The sequence below is a fragment of the Manis pentadactyla genome, chromosome 2, assembly GCF_030020395.1.
Source record: "Manis pentadactyla isolate mManPen7 chromosome 2, mManPen7.hap1, whole genome shotgun sequence".
In the NCBI taxonomy this organism is placed as follows: Eukaryota; Metazoa; Chordata; class Mammalia; order Pholidota; family Manidae; genus Manis; species Manis pentadactyla.
In genome coordinates this window covers 31669699-31689715 of record NC_080020.1, presented here as the reverse complement: position 1 = coordinate 31689715, position 20017 = coordinate 31669699, and the positions used below count along the sequence as shown (strand labels likewise).

Sequence of the window (20017 nt, the reverse complement as noted above, 5' to 3'; positions counted from 1 at the left end):
TAACCGGCCCCACCTCTGCTACCCATAGTAGTTTACCCCTTTCCTGATCTTCAACCATTATATCTTTTGTTACTAGTCCTGTAAATATTTCTTATATACTGCCTCAAACACTTTGTGGAAATGTGGATGTGCATGGGGTGGGGTGAATATCTGCAGTAGGGATTTGTTGTGAATACTCATTTCTGAGTCTTCAAATAAATGACACTCTAATGGTAGACCTTTAGGCACGACAAGAGGCAACAAGAAAGGATTTGGGGCAGCCTGTCTGATGCTTGGCCCACAAATCATACAATTTGGCATCCTCAGTCTCTTGTGACATTTGGACCTATTTCTCCCAAAACTCTGGCTGCTACAGTTGGAACTGAGATCCAAGCAAAGCCCTCAACTCAGTAGCTCTTTTATTTCCAGCATGAACTTCACTTAAGAAAAGCACACATTGTCCATTTCTCTCAAATTAAAGGAAGAATAAAACCCCCATCAGCCCATTTTAATTCTGTGCCAACCACAAGCCTCTGAATATCTGTTTCCCAGGATAAACCAAGAAACCAACCATAGTATTAAGTGTTGTCTATTCCAAGTTTGTATGCCTGTTTAAAAGAAAATGCATAAGCAGCTAGTTCACACTATTGTGCACAATAAATCACGACACATAAAAAGATGGATGCATTTCAGGAATAGCAATCAGCCTCATGGTACAGGCAGCTTATAGATGACCCTTCTGATTTTTAATAATCTCCATAATTTATGTGTGAACAAAGAAATACAAAGATGCCTCAAGCACCCCTCTGACTTAGTACAAATCACTTTTATTTACTCAGGCAATACTTCATGGTCCAGTTAGCTTCTTAATTAAAGACAGCAAGATGCTCATGTTCCATGCAAATGGCACGGAAAATACAGTTTTATGTGCAATATGTTCATCTGGGAGGTAAAGCGGTTTTGCTCACTGAGAAGCCACCGCAGTCTTCATTTGGTTTCTAAACTAACCAGGGACGTGGCTTTTCTCACCACAACTAAATTGTTGATGGAGGCTCTTCAGAGAAAGCTTGTGTTTATCTGCAATACCATGGTAATTATTATTGTTTTTTACCTCATGCAGAGCATGCGAAGTCCAAATTTTCAACTTTCCCCTATCTGCCTCCTCCCCAGTCAACACTCTGTAGTGGTTAGAATAATAGAGACACAAAGGAAGTGTGTTCTAGGAGACTCAGGGTGGAGAATGGCTGTGGTGGGCCACAGCTTCAGCAGCCAGGAGCTCTGAGACCACTATCCCTTGCCACTGAGCTTGCCTACAATTCCAAAACCTACAGGAGCCAGACCACTGGCAGAAATGATTTCCTCTTTAAGGAGGAGAAATAAAACAAAAAGTGAGGAACTAGGAGTCATGAGTGACTATGAATCTTAAGAAGCCAACCTAACTTCCAACTCCTGCATCACAAGATATATATATTCTCAATACCATAAACTGGGGGCCGCACCCTCAAGGCACTTCAGGGACCCATAAAATAAATGGTTTAAGCAGGTAGGGTATGAGACAATAGTGAGTGGTGGAGACTGTGGCAAACTGCCTGTCTGAAGGAGGCAACTGCTATTCAACTCCAGCCCTGAAGAATATGAAACCACCTCTGCCAGATTCCATGAGAATCAGATAATACAGATTTTTTTTAACAATGTGAAATCTTGAGATATTTAAATATTAAAGGTAAACTCAAATTAAAAGGAAAATACTGTGTGAGCCACATAACTACATCTGTGGGCTGGACTCAGCTTGTAACTTCTGTCAGCAGCCTTCATATCAACAGCTGATTTAACAGGTTATAAGGTGGGTCACTGCAGTTACTTCACTGAACCCGCACAATAAATTCATGAAGTAGAGAATATCAGCTTAGTGATTAGATAAGCCATAATTAAGCCAACATCATAAGGTCTTGTTGCACTATCCACTGTTGTTTCTACTTTCCTTTTTTTAGTGCTTGTGAATTCTCTCAGGGACTTAATATGCCTGCTAGTAAGGTATTGCTCATGAGAAGGAAATGGTCATGCCTAACTTATCATATTGAACACAGTGTCATGAGAAAAAGAATCACCATACAAACAGTGTGTGGTTATGGAGGAAAACTGCAATCCTGGATTTTTGTTATGACTTTCACTTGGCACAACCTGGGTAAGTCCTACCTCCTTTCTGGGCCTTTGGGACCCATGCATTAAAAGAAGTGACTGGTCTAATTGAATTCTTAGGGACTTTCAACTTCCAGCCTAGATATGTTTTAGAAATTCAGACTGGCAGAATAAATCTCAATTCATATCATGCTAGAACCAAAATGGAATTCAAAAGACTCATCCTTCCATAGAACAAAGAGATGATGGATCCAAATGTTAAAAAAAACCCCATGGTGAGGATGCCAGCTCAGAGTTTCACAGAGAACACAGGTATTTCTCAACTTTCACAGATATTGACAAACTGGGATACCCTCAAACCTCACTTTATATGTGCAATTCAGACTTTCACATGAACCAACACTTAGACTGGTTTTTGTACAGCCCTGGCATGTGTGTGTGCTTTACTCTCTGCATAATATGTTTGCTTTCTCTTTAACATAAAATGAGTAGAAATACCATTACCTGGATAAATAAACATTTTCAAGCTACTTGGCATATATTATTTTCAGAAAGGCTGAAAAAAGAAAACAGAGAAATACTGTGCCAGTAATTATGAGCACCAGAGCTAGCAAAACTTTTTAAGCAGAAGAAGGAGAAATACATGAGTTGAACATCTGAAGAGTGTAACTCAGTGAAAGACAAATGTAAAACTAACAGCTTTTGAATATGAAATGGGTTTCCTTAGATGGCACTGAATTTGTCATTAAGAAGACATTGAAGGGGAGGATGAAAGACCCTTTGGTTCAGAGGATGTTCAAACATCGCCTGAGATTTGGACTCCATGATGATGCTTTTGATAGGGAATATTACTGTCGTCATCACTATCACTGGGAGCTGGGCTGAGCAGAGGTGCTACCGATTGTGCAACACTCACTTCGTGTCAAATTCTGTGTTAACCACTTTACAAACATGATCTCACTTATTTGCAACCACCTGTGGCGTAGATACTAATTTATCATTTCAACTGTACAGGCAAGAAGACAAGGATCCGCCAAGTTAAGAAATCAATCAAAGATCACTTATTGGCCAAACGGTGGCACTGGTTGCCACCCAGGTCCATCAATACTGGGCTTAACCAGTGCTGTACTGTCTCTTGGTAAGGCAGCTTTTAAGAACCTCATTTAGATGTAATTTCACAATTCTATACACAGTTGGGTAGGTGAGAAGATCTTAAAATACGTGAATTTTCATAGGGTAAAAAATTTAAAAGACATAAATACTCTTATGCCTTATTATATTTTGCCTTAATTTTTTTTAACACTCATCACCTTCTTTTGCTACCCTATCCTCTCCTGAGCTTTGTAATTCAATATAGCAATGGCTTAGTTTCCCTATATCCACCCTAAGTATAGTCTGAAGTGGGTAAGGAGATAAACAGTGTGCAACTTTCCCATTGCTGTAAGCCTGGCACATAATAGATGCTCAATAAATGCTAGCTTCCCTTCCCTTGTTACTTTGCATTAAGTTATGCAAAAGGCCCATCTAGTTCCAGCATCATGAGAAGCCAGGTAAGAACCTTCTCTGAAGAAGCAGGGATCTCCCACTTTTCTCCAAAATGATACTTTGTGATGAAAAGTCTCCTTAGATTCACTCATTGTATCTACTAGTAGCTCTTCCCAAAAATTTGTAGTTGTATTTCTCAATTAAAAAGATGCCTATCGCACTGAAATGGAACTTTAAACACAGATTTTTTGGTGGGGGGCATTATATTCCTTAACTTTACAAATTTCTGTGCTGACAAATTCAAGTAGTATTTCTAGAGACAGGCTGGTTTTTGGATGTGAAGGTGGAGTAGTTAATTTACTGTATGATCTCTTTGGTCTATTTTCTGAGTCATATGAAAGTTTACCACTTAGAAGCTATGCATGTATATAGCTAAAGCTAGAAATTTATGGGGCTTGTGTTCAATTCCCAGATGGGAGTTTTTATAGAGATGAACATTTTCTCATTAATTTGTCTTTCAAAGTGATTGCTATCACACTAATCAATTTGTAGTGACTTTACCAGGGTTGCAACCTTCAATAATGAAATCGGATACAGTATTAAACATTGTGTGGATTGGTTAACCAATCTCAATTCCTCTCAGATCAATGAAACACAAAACCAAAATGAAATCAAGTGTTGCTTCATTAGTTATCCTCATTTAGAGAGACTGAATAATCTTATACAACTGGATGCAGATCTCTTTCAATGGAAAACACAGAGAGAGATATCCCAAGAAACAGAAGCACCTGTGATTGATGAAGAAATGATACTGCAGATAATTCTTCTGAAAAGAATCTTCTAGGATGACATATAAGCAATGTCAGGTGCATCAGAAAAAAAATAGAGGCTGAAGTTGCCAGAACAGGGAAGGACAGCTGCCCCGTGTGAGGTTCAGGTGAGCATCGTGTGCATGATTCAGCAGGTATGGCAGATTCTACTGGTTGTCTGCCCAGCAGTCATTCCCCCCACCTTCTTTTCTCTCAGAGCCCCAGTTCTGTTCAGCTGGCAGTTAACCCTGTGCCTGAGGGCTCGGAAGTCCTACAGACTAAATCACCAGCTTCTAATCTAGTTGTTTTGCCTTTGTGATCCAAAATACCTGTTTTTGCTCTTTGTGAAAATTCAGAGATTGATTCTACCTTTGTTGCCATGCCTAATGTTATACTCCATTCCCTCCCCAGTGCTCTGAGGTCATCCAAAAGGGAAATATTAAAGCTCTATGCCCAGAGGCTCTTCGAATATCTCTCCCCACACAAATCATGACACAGCCCAATTATAGGTAAAATAAAATAAAATAATATATTATTTTCAATGGATGATTGAAGCAAATATCATAATAAAATGACATAGACAATTTTTCTCTTAAAATTATTTAGATATGCAAATTGTATGGATTTATTTATATAAATGTCCAAGAAATGCAAAGTAATGTTTAAGATAGGAGGCAGATCATTGGTTGTTTGGGGAAAGGGTGGCAGAAACAGGGTGGATGTGGCAGAATCCAAGAGTTAAAAGGGACATGGAGAAACTCTCAGGAGTGACAGATAATGTTCCCTGTCTGATTGTGGGGATGGTTTAACATGTATATGCATACGTGAAAACTTATCAAAGGTCACACTTTCAATACATATAGCTTATTCTATGTCAATTATATTTCAAAAGAGCTCTTCCACTTTTAAACATTATTTAAACAGAAAATTACTGTTAATACATTATTTGGTGGGAAAGATGCACAGATTAGTATGCAAAGTATGGTTTTGTTAAAAAATATATTCATGGAAAATGCCTGAAAAGATACACTACACTGTTAACACTGCTTGCCTCTGCAAGATCAAGTTAAGTGACACTTTCATTTTTAATGATTCATTATTTAATTGCATAAATATCCACTGAGTACATACTATGTGCTAGAAATAGCAACAAGGCTGGGGAATATAGAAGGGAAATTCAGACAATCCTCTGCTCTTCCACTTTACATTTTTAAGCAGATAAGAAGGTAAAATGATGACAGTGCATGAAGGAAAAGAAAAAAAAAAGCAGGGTGATGTTTTATATATGGCTGCTGTGTTAAATGAAGAAAGTCTTTCTAAAATGGCAACACCTGAACTGAGACCAGGTTGACCACAAGGAGCCCTCCATGAAAAACAGCTCACAGAGAACTTCATGGACTTCAGTGAGTTTTGATTTTACTACAGGTGCAACTGGAAATCAGTGCAGAATCCTTTGCAAAGGGGAGGGGAGACTTGACATTTTGAAAAGAGTACTTTGGCTGCAATTTGGATGCTGAGGCTGAGTGAGTAAAAGGCAGCAGAGAGCGAGGCTGTTGTAAGGGGGTAGGTGGGGGAGGCTGAGGGAGGCTGAGGGAGGCTGACAGCATGAACTGGGTGGTAGAAGAACGAATGGATGTGGGCCCGTGCTGCAGGTGGAGCTCACAGGACTTACTGGATTTTACCATATATGCATATCTCTGTGTCTTTTTGCTTCAGTTCAAGGATATTGATTTTGTTGTCAGAAACACAAGATTGAAAGGCTTTGTTTATTTACTGATTATGTTATGGTAGGAAAATACTTTCTCAAGAAAAATGGAACAGTAAACTCTAACATTTTATTTTCTTGAAAGCACTGAATTCAACTCCCTGAGTTTTCAATAGCAAACTATGTTTCTTGAGATTATCATTACTTTTTAAGCTTCCAGTCAAGTGTGTCTTTGGGTTGGGATCAGGTGACTGTCAATTTTCAGCTCAGCTAGCTGACATACCAAAAGTTCAATTCCTGCATATGGGCCTAAGGGATGGACCAGGCATCCCTTTTCAAGTCTTCTAAAACACATTTCTCAGTTCCTTTATATGACTCTAATACTACACCAAGAAATTTATCCGAGGATATTTTGCTTAACACAGATCAACTATACTACCCAGGATCTTAAACTCTACTCTCTTGTACCACATGCCAGCATTTATATCTAGCAAGACACTTATATATTAATGGAACTATCACTCATATAGGTTTAGAAGGGCAGTCAAACTGCAGGCTGCTGCCTAGTTTTGTGTGCCCATCAAGATAAGAATAGTTTCTACATTTTTAAACAGTTTAAGAAAGAAAAAAATAAAAGCTTCAAATATTTGCAATTTGGCCCTTAACACAAAAAGGGCCAGCATTGCCATTAGAGGGAAATGATCAGCCTAACTAGCCAGTTAAATAAGTTTAACATAGATTAGATAAATCTAAAGTACAACTAATAACTCAAAACAGTGATTTAACTAACCAACTTGACAACCTGATAGAAATAAACATAGGTCAAGAGCAATGTGTTTAACAGGTATTAAATGCTTGATATCAACTGTCTCCATTTAGTCCAATGTAATAGTACCAGATTCATTTCATCCCATTACTCCTTCTAGGATACAGCTTCTTCAAAGACAGTAGGCATGTTCAGAATATTTATGGTACTTTGAGTGCCTAAGCCAGTGTGCCATGAGTTAGTTAAATTTTATAATCATTGATTGGGTGGCTGAATTGATTTGCTCTTTTTGATGATTCAAACATCATGGATTCCTCCCTTTTATTGGCACACAATGAAATAAAGTTACTTGCAATTCAGTAGCTGTACTCTGTTGAATACAATTCACTAGATTAGATAGCATTCAAATAACATTGCCCACTGCATCAAGTTCCTGGATTTCATTAATTATGCTAATGAATGCACACAATGCAAATGATGCTTTGGGGAGCACTCATGTTACCCGTAGCTGCAGGTGGACTCGGACCAATCCCAGGCAGAGCAAATGCATTAATAACTCTTTTCAACCAGCAAATTCCACCACCTCATCAAAAAACACAAAGAAAAAGCCCAAGAAACAACAATTAACATCCAGAAAACTCTCAAAAACAAACTTAACTTTGATAATATTGGTTAATAAAAGAGCTCTAGGAATCATTGTATCATGACAAAATAGAAAGAATGAGAGAAAAAGCTGAGGTAGGAGACTCTGGTTAACAGAAAGCTTTGTAAGTGGATTTCCTGAGTTGAAATCTTAGCTGAGCTACTTCATAAGTATGTGGCTTTGGATATATCACTTCTCCAAGCCTTGACTCTTCTGTTCTGTAAAATGGAGGCAACAATAACTGCCACCCTAGTGTGCCAATCTGTGAATTAAATTAGGTAATGATAATGTACACCAAGAAGTGAAGTGTACAGAACAGAGCACACACTCTAGAGTAATTATTTAAAGGCCATTTCAGAACACAACTGTTGACATATTGAATAGATTCTAACCAACCTTGGCTACACTGTCCAAAATCTTAATGAAAAATAAAATTCTAATTGTTTTGTTCTATGTTCCCAAAGATGGCTTTGAAGCATCTGACAATTGAAAAAAAAAATTTCTTGAATCTACATAAAGCACTTCCACACTTATTGTCTTGCATTATTTGCAGAATAACCTAGAAAGTTCGTTAACAGAGATTTTTACCCTCTACTTGGCAGGAATGGGAACAGGCTCAGAGAGGTGTCATTTGCTTACAGTACCATGGCAGTGATTATACTCAAGACTTAAGATTTGAACGTATCTCATTACTTGCATTACTACCTGCTATGCCTACGCTCTGTATTAATGGGATGGCCAGACAAATTTCCCCAAATTTAGATTCCAGAGAAACAACAATTCCTTCTTCTCTCAACAGAAACTTTACAGAAACTTACTGGTCGGGACTGGATTTCTTTGGCATAGAGAGGTTGCAAGAATTCTGAGTCTCCTTCTAGCTTTAGACCTTTTTCTGTGATTCTCAAGTTCCCCATTCCATCCTGAAATAGAAGCACAGAGATAACATGGAAAATATAATTCACCAAAATTCAAAATACCTCAGGCTTTCAAAAATTGAAACCAAGTTATTGCCTCTTTTTTTCTTTCAAGAGGGTGGAATGAGAGGGGATCCAAGGGAGTATATAAAACACTAGGAGGCATTCTTCTATGTAATATGCCTATTACCTTCTTTGCTCACTCTGAGAAAATTTTATACCAAGAAATCTTTAATGCCTCCTACTCATTCACTAGTACAGAGGGAGAGGCCTTTTTTGCTAGGCAGTACAGAAAAATGGGGGCAGGAGGTGAGTGGGGAAAGAGAAAAGGATGTTTCCCCAGGTTAAAGTGAAAGACATGGTTTATGAGACTACAAAATTAGAAACTGGCAGTCTTTTCCGCGAATACAGCCTTTGGACATGCTGTGTTTGGTTCAAAAAACACTTAGGAGGTCAAATTAGTTACTAACATTTTTACTAACATTATCATGGAAATACTAATGTATATATAAAAATAGAAAGGATAAATAGCACACATCTATAGACCTATCATTTATCTCCAACAGTTTACAATTTACAGTTATTGTTATCTGTTATACCCACCATACCCACCTCCTTTTTAAAATATAACCATTAATACACAAAAAATTCATTCCCCATTATCAAATACCCAAGTGTCAATGTTCAAATTTCATTAATATTTATTTTCTTTTTATGTTTGCTTATTTGAATCTAGTTCCTTAATGCAAATTCATTGATACTTAAAATACTAGGTCATTTCCAAAAATCTCCCAAGTCAGTTTCTCTCTCATTCATCTGTACACATATACATATTTTATTTGCTAAAGAAACATGTCATTTTCCAGGATTTAGATTTTGCTGAACATCCACATCATTTCATATAATGTGTTCCTCTGTCCCCTGTATTTCCTGGGAATTGAGAGTTAGATCAAGAAGCTTGAGTAGATTCAGGCTCACTTTTCTAGAAAGAATACATCCTAGGAAACAGAATATATGTTTTCTATTGCTACCATCACAAATAACCACAAACTCAGTGGTTTAACTATCTCACAGTTATGTTTGTTAAAAGTCCTACCCAGGCCTCAAGGGCAGAAATCAAGGTGCCAGCAGGGCTGTGGCATTCCTTCTGGAGGCTCTAAGGCAGAATCTTGACTTTTCCTAGCTTCTCTAGGCTGGCCAGGTTCCTGGGCTTGGCGGCCCTGCTGTCTTTAGTCAGCAATGACTGGTTGAGTCTTTCTCAGGTCCAATCACTGACAATGAATCTTCTGCCTCCCTCTTCTACTTTTAAAGATCCTTGTAATTTCACTGGGCACACCTGGATAATCCAGGATAATCTATTTTTAGATCACTTTATTAGTAACCATAATTCCATCCATAACTTTGATTCCCTTTACTATGTAATATAACATAGTCATGGGCTCTGAAATTAGGTCACTGACATCTTTGAGGTGGAGGGCATTTTTCTGCTCTGTCAGGAGACACATAAATTATTTTTCTGTGATGCCATCAGCAATTGGTGATCTTTGACTAGAGGATCCATTATTTCACTAGTGATCTCCAACTGGTGATAAAATAAGTCAATTATTTCTTCTTAATAATATATTAGTTGGGATAGTCTATCAAGAGAAATTGTCATCAAGTACATTTACCCTAAATCATAGTTTGTATAGAACTTGACAATGCTTGTTTTTTCTTCCCTTAATTACTGATATTCAAAATATTGAATTAGTTACCTACTATCATCCAAAGACCGCCAGTGACGTTTTTACTTTTTAAAATATTATTATGAACATTTTGGTTTGTTTCATTCCAGCATAGTTTTTATTCCTATTAAAGTTCTAACTTTCCTACCCTTGCTCAGTGGGGGCCTCTTCAGGTTAACTCATTAAGTCCTTTTAATATGGCCTAGTAATCTTTGATGGCCCTTTTGCTTCTGCTTTCACAAGATGTTCCAGTATTATCTTACACATACCCTGTCCCAGGCCTGGAACCAGCCGTTTCTAGTAAGAACCCCTGGATTATTTTAGTGGAAACTGGTATTTAGAGACCACAAACAAAGAGCTTTGGGTGCTCACTGCTACTAGATTGGCCCTTGTTTCTGTGGATAGAGCTAGAAAATAAGTTGTGTAAATGTGTTTTAAATAGAATACACCATGAGTTCACATAAGAATTCAGTTCGAATTCAGGACTTGAAGGTTTTCATTTAACCTCATGGACCTTATAATATTATTACTTTTTTCATACTAAAAATCTGTGTTCTCATTCACACCAAAATGATCACTCATTTGATTTAACCCAAATGCACAAAGAGCAGTTTCAGAACACCAATGCCACTACCATACTAAAATTATCATTAAGAAAACAATTTAAAATTTACCTTTTAAAAAAAAATTAAAGTATATCCTATTAGAAAAGTACAGTCAAATGATTGGGCTTCCAACTCATTTGAACTAATTCTGTTCTGCTACCAAAATGCTATCTAGTTGGGTTCAAATGTCTCATTTCCACTGCCTTCAATTTTTATGATTGCTTTTTAAAAGCCTAATGTGTTACAGATTTATTAACTATTTTAATGGCACCAGTGTAAAAGCTGTAAACATATACTCAAAGAAGTTTAGCCTAAACCATATGCTCCAGTTGGCCAGTTTGCACCAGCCCAATTTACTAAGCCACTTTCCACAGACACCTGAATTTTCTCATTTGAGGCTATCATTTCTTCTCTCTGGCATTGCATGTGCCCTGAACCTCAACACATTCAGTACAGACGCTACATGGTGGGTGCTGAGTGACCAGGTGGGAAATGGGCACTTTCCCATCCCTCCTTCAGGAACAGTACCTCAGCCTGTGGATGAGCACAGATCTCCCAGGTCAATGCTGTTCTTTCATGGACAGCATGCCATCTGTCTATTTCTATTTTTGGTACTTGTGGGGACAGCTCTGCCAAGAGGGCCCCAGCCTGGGCATTCAAACCCAGTGTGAGAGGCAATAGGCTGGAGGGCATGTTCATATTACACCAGCAGCAGGGAACCCAAGTCTTTCAAATTCAGACTGTCTACTCTTACTCATCATTTTAACCTGATTAAATGTATGCAAAAGCAATATACTTAAGGTATCTGCCAAATTTCTTAATGCCACTTTGATTTTCAATCAGTGATAGTAGGCAGGGCCATCTCCAGCCCATAATAAAGGGCTGTCCTTTTTATAGTTGTGCACCTTTATTCCACCTTCCCAGGGTCTAAAAACACTTTATTACAATCCAACTGCCTCCCATTCCCAGGAACATAAGCAAAATGAATAATCTGTTTTTCAAAAGCCTGCTCTGTGTATAACCATATACTGTGAGCCATGGGGAGTCAGAAAAAGAAAAGGCCCCTCTCAATTCTGTTTTCTGTGATAGTTTATAATACAAGTGACACATAAGTGACACATAACCAGAGAACAATAATGAAGAGCACACCAGAAAGATCAAATTTTTGAGAAACATTCATGCAACCCAACAGTTAACTAACTTGTTTGCAATAGTAATTTAACCTTTGCTTAAATATCTCTTTTGGTAGGAAACTCACTACAAACGTGTCAAGTCTCTACCATCCCTTTAACTTAGAGGTTCTTCCTGTTCTTGCCTGTCATCACTTAATTTTTCTGGTCTCCTTCCCATCCCAACATCTGCCCAAATGTGTTAGTGGGAAAGGGCTACCAAATAGTTTGAAGTTTTGTTATTTCTAAAATACAATACAAAGCAGATTAGAGTAGTCAAGTAAATATGTCCCCAAATTAAAAAGCCTCCTTTAAAAGCTTTGGGACAAGCAGATCCATCAAAACAGCTTGAAAACACCCTATTTAAAACCGTTTTACCTTTAACTGCCTAAGAAGCTATGGGAATGATTAAGAGAGGCATTGCAGTCAGTTTTGAAACAAACTGCCCCCCCCCAATGCAAAAGAGGCATTTAGAAGATTCACAGTCATTCTCAAAGTAGTTAGAAAGAAATAGAAGTTTTTTTCCCCCCCTTCAAATGGTAAAACTTCAATATTGTTAAAGGCAAGCATGAAAATTCTAGCAGCCAGCTGGTAGGCTCTACTGAGCCAGGACTACTTAGCAAATGGTCCTAAAGTTTGTAATGTGCACTGGAGGCAGAACTGAGAAACAAGGACCCTGCGGTCATCCCAGGGAGGGCAGGGCCTCTGCTGTCCCGAACACTGCAGTACCATCAGTACCTCTCCCCATGTCTGTCTGGTACACAGGGGTTTGCACAAATCTTGAGCAAATCCCGTTAGATTCCCAGTTCAATTAAGAGTGGCCCCTGCTGTAATGTCTTTTGGGGAGATGAGCCTGGGGCAGGAGCAGAAGTGAATATCATTTATGAATCCCCTTCTGAGCTGGTCCAAGAATTATGGCATTTGCTCTTTATTCTTCTGGTCCAGACTGTCCAGTGGGCTGTTTCAAATGGACAGTTTTCTATGAGATGAGTAAAGAATAAATAAAAAAGATTTCAAGCAATAGACTGAAATACTAATTTGTTTCTTTCTTCATCTCTCTCATGCCTGCCCCTGGCCTCTTTCATCACCATTTCAAATAGATTTCCAGGCTCTGTAATTATGAAGCTTAGAAATTTTGAGAGCAAAGAAGCAAAAGCAGCCTCAAAGCAGTAGAATTTCTTATCTTCTGTAAAGGAAACTCTCACTGAACAGACTGTCCTAGGTCTGTTGGAAGGGAGGTAAGAAGGAGAAGAGGAGATATTTTCCAAGTAGGAGGTGGACAGGAGATCTGTGATTCCCATGAGTTCTAGAGACCACTATCCTGCCAGTGTCCCAAGGAGGGGTTAGATCCTCAGAGGGAAATGGCTACAGGGCCCCAGCCTCTCCCGTTTCCCTTCTCCAGGAATGGCAGAGAAGTCCCTTTTCCAGATCTAAATGGAACATGTGCGTGGGCCATAGTCCTTTGAGCCACCATCAATGAAAGACAGTGGCGGGGGTCCCCGGGGCCTTTCCATTGCTGCTGGGCAAAACACCAGGACATCAGAAAAATCCTGAGGGATGCAGAGTGCCCTGCTGGCCCCTCTGGGAGCGGGACTGGGAATTAGTATTATGTTGATTTAAAGAAAGTGGTATTTCTTGCTCCTCTGATTGTCCTGTTGCATCAGCATTAAAGAAGTTCTTAATTCCATCAGCACATTTTTTTTAAGCTTGAAGTAATGCCAAGTCTTATTTTAGTAAGCAGGTCTCAAGACAAACTTTTGCTGAAGCCGTTTTAAAGGCAGGCATTACTTAGTATTAATGAAAAGGTGAAATAACTTGAGCTATGCACAGATATCGGTTTAGAATGTAAACTTTGTGCAGGGTGGGATTTTTGTTCACTGTAGTCTCAATTCCTAAAATATTGCTTGGCCAAAACATTGGCCATGGCTCAGCGAATATTTGTTAAGTGGCAGAATTTCTTCATTGCAAATGGCCTCATTTTGAAAGGTACTGACTGTGGGGATTAGAAAAATGTTAAAACCTGGGCTTATAATTACAATGTATTGGTGTATGCATTCTCAACCAGGGTGTTACAGCTCCCAGGGGGCAAACATTGGTGACTTGGGGGAGGTGATAAAATTTTAATCTTTTCATATGAAAAGCACAAATACATTTGTGTATACGGTACATGCACAGTATTCCATAATATTAACATCTCATAGAGAGGACAATTAGGAAAAAAAATGCTCTTGGGGAGAGGGAGGAAAATGAATGCTGAGAAATACTGCATCAGAGAGAGAATTTGACACTGCTCTCATGTTCTTCCATTCGGTCTGTAAATGGTCACTTCTGCCATTCATGTATTGAATCATCTTCTTTGTATAGCTCCTCAGCCTGTAAAATATAATAGAATGGTGGCCGCAGTGCAGGTGAAGAGCAATCCTTAGTGTGAGATTGAACACCATCTTCCCCCAGCAGCTGCTTAATGCCACAGCATCCTCTCACCAATCTCCCTTTGCCCTGGCACAAAACATGCCAGCAAATTCCCCAGACTCTTTCCCTCTTCTAGGCTTTGGCCACCAATGTTCTTCCAAACCCTTCTGCCCCTCTCTCCAGTCCTTTGGTTCTGGTTAGATGTTTTTTCTGGACTGCGGTCCTTCTCTGAGGTCCTCTCGTACTCTGTATGCATCTCCACCTGCATCTATCACACGGCATTGCAATGGATCATTTACAGCTGTGTCCTTCCTCACTAGACCTCAAACTCCTGGAGATGAGGGAGAGCGGGTCACTTGTTATTCAGTCTTCACTGCACAGTACAGAATCTATGCCAAACTGTGGCTGCACAAACAAAACAGGAATAGGCTAGGTATTGCTCAGAAAGTGCCCATCAATGCAAATTTAAAACAATAATATCAAAGCTACCATCTCCATATGCACTAGGCAAAGAACTTTATCGACATTATCTCCACTAACCTTCATTATAACTCTAGGGGGTGGGCGCTGTTAGCCCCATTTCACAGACGAGAAAACTGATGTTTTCTCCAAAACAAAAGTCCTTCACCGAGACACTCCATGCTGCACTGTTCAGCAAAAACTGTGTGCCCAGTTGCATACTAAATGCTAAGTGAAATTTCCCTGTATGGCCCCAGAAGATGACTGGTTAGCCAGAGACGGGTAAGATTCCTCAAGGGAGGAACAACCTAAGACAGGCACAGTCACAGGGGGGTCATCAGGTGAGAAATTGGGGATCAACAGAGGTGAGGCTTAGAACCTCACCCCCCCGTTCTGAGAGAAATCTTCTGCATACGTGGATGTTTTATTGCCCTGGTCTAGCTTGGATTAACACATAGTCTACAGGCACACACCTGATCATCTACATTTGCTCTCTTACAACACTAAACTATGTTTTCTACCTTTATCTTGTATCTACCTAGCACTTCAGCATTTTATTAAAAATAATAATAATAAAGAGAGAAATGTGGTATCCACATATAAATTAAGTATAAAAATCAAATGAGTATTCATATTTGAACTGACTGTTTATAGTTCATAATGCATGAGCCAAACCGAAGGTTTCTGTGATGACTGCCCTTGTACTGTTCACTATGTAACTGATTCACTATGTAAGAATTTGTTCTCCATGTAAGAACTTGTTTGTTATGCCTCAGAAGATTGGAGACTGACGAAAATTAGGCTTGGGGTGGATTAATGATTGTGCATTGAGCATTGACTCCCCTATACAGAATCTTATTGTTGTTAACAACCATTTGATCAATAAATATGAGAGATGCCCTCAAAAAAAAAAAAAAGTACACACTTCCAATGGTAAAATAATAAGTAACCGGGATGTAATGAATATAGTCAAGATATTGTAACAGCTTGGTATGGTGATAGCTGGTACCTAGAATTGTCATGTATATAAATGTTGAATCACTATGTTGTACACCTGAAACTAATGTAATGTAATACTGTGTGTCAACTACCCTTCAATAAAAAATAATTATCTACAAAAAAAATTATAAATAAAATAAAATAAATAAATGCTAAGTGAAGATGCATGAAAATAGGGCTCCTCTCCCCTAGAAGCAGCTAATCTAAGATAAAAACAAAAGTATGAGTGACACACATGCCGGGAAGGACATGGAGGCAGGAGAACTTTCATATACCATTAGTGGGGACACAACATGTTGCAGACACATTGCAAGAGGGTCTGTTAAAACTTAAAACTAGAGTTTCTATAAGGCCCAGCTATCTGCCCAAGGTAAATGAAAATCTACGCTTACACAAAGACTTGCACATAAATAGCTATAGCACTAAAAAATCAAACAGTGGTAACAACTCAAATCCCCATCAACTGATAAAAAAATATATAAAATATCCTATGTCTGTGCATTGAAATGCCATTTACCAATAAAAGGAATAGAATGCTGACACATGCTGCAACATAGATAAGCCTCAAGAATACTATGCTAAGTGAAGGAAGCCAGAGAGACACAAAAGACCACAAATTGTATGATTCTGTTTATATAAAATGTCCATTGGGGCAAAATTATAGGGACACAAAATAGATTAGTGGTTGCCTTGGATTGGAAGTGAAGAGTGACTATAAATGGGCTTAGGGAATTTTACTGAGGCGACACAAATGCTCTAAAGCTAGATTGTGGTGATGGCTGTATAACTCAGTAAATTTATCGAAAATAGCTGAAATGCACACTTAAAAGGGTGAAGCTTACAGTGTGCAAATTTAACCTTAACAAGGCTGTGAAAAGAAAGTAACAGACATGCAATGACGTTCACAGGAAAGAGAAACCCAGTTCAGGAGACATGGCATTCTGTGCTTTAGAATTCCCAAAACCAATAAAGAGAGCTGGTTCAGAGATGTGTGCTGGGGCAAAGCAGCAGCAGGTTAGAGAGAAGCCACCCTAAGAAACAACTCTCCTGTTTGTCTGTACTTGGTGTGGCGTTATTAAAGGACCTGGGGAAGGAAGAGCAGAGCAAAGGGAGACAGAGCTGAACTAGGTGCAGAAAGTATTTTTGTGATCAAGGCAATCAAGTCATGGGAGAGGCTACGAAGTTTGCTATGACTCCTCTTTTCCAGGGAGCATTAAAAGGTGGGCTCATCATCAGCGCTGGGTGATTAAAGTAACAGCGAGAGGGACCAGAGGACTCCTCGGCGTCTGAGTCACAGCTTCGGATCCTTTGAGCCAAATGCCCTATACTCTCAACTTCGTTCATATTTTCTTTGTTTTACTACCTATGTCAATTTATCACAGTTTTTCTTTTCTTCTCCTTATTACTTCCTAATTACCATAAAGCTAAAGCTCACAGATTGGTTAGAACAGTGCATGCCTGTGTGTGAAGGGAGGATGTAAGACATACAAAACTGTCAAATTGTTTGGTGTCTCGGTAGGTCAGAATTGTGATTTTTCACTTATGTTTTATAACAGCCCATAAAGTTGCTCTTAATGATTTATAGATCAAATCTATAAATGGTATTTGGAGCATTCTATATTTTCTGGATGCCAGCAGTAATATATGGATGGACATTCTTTGCTCTATACTTTTCCCGGGGTTGAGTCAATCAGCCAAAGAGGGGAGATTCCTTCCACACACGTACATACAAGGAATATGCCAAATTATCTTTATTTCCAAATTGCTTTATTCCTACTTGTCCTTTTGGGGTACACCTATCAGTTTTTTGAGGGAAGCCTTCATTTCTTTTCCTTGATCCTTTAGAAACTATCTTTCCTCAGGAACTGGAACACAGACACACACATAGACACAATATTGTGGTATTTGGGCTAAGAATACAAGTTCTGCAATCAGAATGAATGGGTTAAATGCTGGCTGACCTTAACCTGTTGGTATTCATTCTATGTCTCATTCTTCCTTATATGAACACCTAGATGATCAAGATAATTACAACTTCCAAATTGAGGATTAAGTCACACAATCCATGTGTATCATTCAAAAGAGGTTAGGTTTTACTACTGGAATGACAACAAAATTCTCAGTGGCTTCAAACAACAGAGGTTCATTTCTCACTCAAGCTACAGGTCCACAGAGATTTCCCAGAGAGGTTAGCCATGGCTTTAGGATGGTAGAGCAGCTGCCATTTGAACACTTTGCTGCTCTCTATGCCCTTAGAACATGCAGGATTGTATTTCCCTATTCACTTTTGACGGTTTGGGCCACAAGATATGCTCTATCTTGTGACATGTGAACATAAGTCAGTTCGGAGCAGCTGTAACCGGCAGGGCCTGCTTCCCCTCTTTTCTCTCTCGCTAGACTGAAAACTTCTGGCAGGCTAGGGCAGTATCTTAGCTGTCTTTTTATACCAATTGCCTATCATAGTCTCTGACACAGAGTAGACAGGCAATAAATTTTGACTGACTGGATGAAAAGTCTCCTGTCAGCCAGAAACCAAGAGCAGAGCTCCCAAATGAAGTCAAGTCTGGCTGGAAAGTCAGTAAGCTCTGCCTACCACCTATCCAGGCCAGTACTGTGTGAACTGGCTGCAAGCACCCAGGAAAATGGCTGCTAGATCGACACAGGGGTTGCTGTCTACCCCTAGGTAGTGATGAAAGTTTATGCTTAGAGAAGGTTTGCAAGGAAACGTCAGCACTTACCATGTAATTGTGAGAGAGTATAGCTCTCGGGTACCGGCCTTGCTCTTTCTGCTAGTGCTCAGTGTAAACTTGGACTCATCTAGCTGCTCTGAATCTGTATCCTCCCACCTCATCAGGAGCAGTTGGACAGGATAAACATTAAAGACTTTTCCATTTAAAAAACGTCCCAATCTATGGTGTGCAGGAATGCAATGCTCTCTGGACAGCAGCAAATCACAGCTGGTGTGGGGGAACCGGTGGCCACAACTCAGGCCTCAATCAGAGCATCTTGTGTGACTTGCAGTTTTGCCAAAAAAAATTCTTACAAAAACTGTTACAGATTTCTCCAAATGCACACCCAGATTCAGGGAAGATACAGGCATAAAAACCAATGCCAGCCCATTGTTCTGAAACAGAACCTTGGAAGCAACCTTTAAAAAGAGACATCGGTGGAAAATTTATCGATTGTTTGAAGAGAAGAAAATGAGAGATGGATAATAGAGTGCAAGTTGCTACATCCCCTGTCCCAGGTGATAAATGTGAGCTTATGAATCGTGAGCTATTGTTGATAAAGGAGGGGACTCATTTATCTTAAGCAGACACATAAAAGAAAGTAAGTGGAATATGATTAGGCTTATGCCAAGTGTTCAGATTCAATTCCTACCACGGCAATTCCGCTGCTCAGTGAGTGCTTCGCAGCAGTAAAGCCTGATTAAGACGCTGGCCTGAGTGATATTAAAAGTGCACACTCTGAAAATCCCTCTCGAAATAGACTGTTTCACTGGGGTGTGTATCCTGAGGGAACTACCTGTCCTGTCTTCTATTTTCGTTAGGAAAAGTGGTCAGTTGCACACAACAGAGTCTTCTATGAGACTTCAGGTTAGAACTTCAAAAGGCCCAGTGCCTTTTTTGGTACTTGTGAGAAAGGTTTTGAAGGATAAGTTCAGGAAAAGGAAGTCTACGACGTGTGTTCCCAGCACTAGCGCTGTGTTACCTATTAATGTGGCCCTTCTGTACAAGTTTTGATGTCCTAATTGGCCTTCTAAAGGATGGCATCTCATGTGCTCTCAGCCTCTCAGATGTGTCACCACTTTCCACAATTACCTTCAGCCTTACACTAACAGGAAGCAGTCGTCCAGAGGCCATGTCTCTTTCTGCCTCCCTTGCGTGTACGCCCGGGACCTAATATTTTTCCCACATTTCAGGCACACATTAGCAAAACAGTGGAACAATTTCTACAGCACAGGGAGTCACTGATGCCCTGGAGAATTCTGTCTGCTCAGTGAACAAAGGCACACGTTTTCTCTTTTAACTCAGAACATCATACAGCAGGAGCTAGAAAGTACCACAGAGGAGGAGGAGGCATCACAAAAGGGTGGACGGTGAGGGGATGGGTCTGCTGTGCTCTAGACAGGAGGTCCAAGATGTCTCTGCCCAGAACCCAAATGCAGTGAGGGAGCCAGCCATGGGGAGATCTGGCGGGAGGGGGGAT

At 39.5% G+C, this 20017-nt stretch overlaps 1 protein-coding gene across 3 annotated transcripts in view; it reads right to left on the bottom strand.

The window, feature by feature from the left end:
- Positions 1-20017, bottom strand: part of SGCD (sarcoglycan delta) — a 546854-nt gene that overhangs the window by 207923 nt on the left and 318914 nt on the right. For 2 of the 3 annotated variants that reach the window (XM_036911258.2, XM_036911188.2), the window contains exon 3: positions 8345-8446. The exons of the other annotated variant lie outside the window; for it this stretch is intronic. In XM_036911258.2, the coding sequence (XP_036767153.1) occupies positions 8345-8446 (102 nt within the window). The remainder of the gene's footprint in view (positions 1-8344; positions 8447-20017) is intronic. 3 annotated transcript variants of the gene reach the window in all.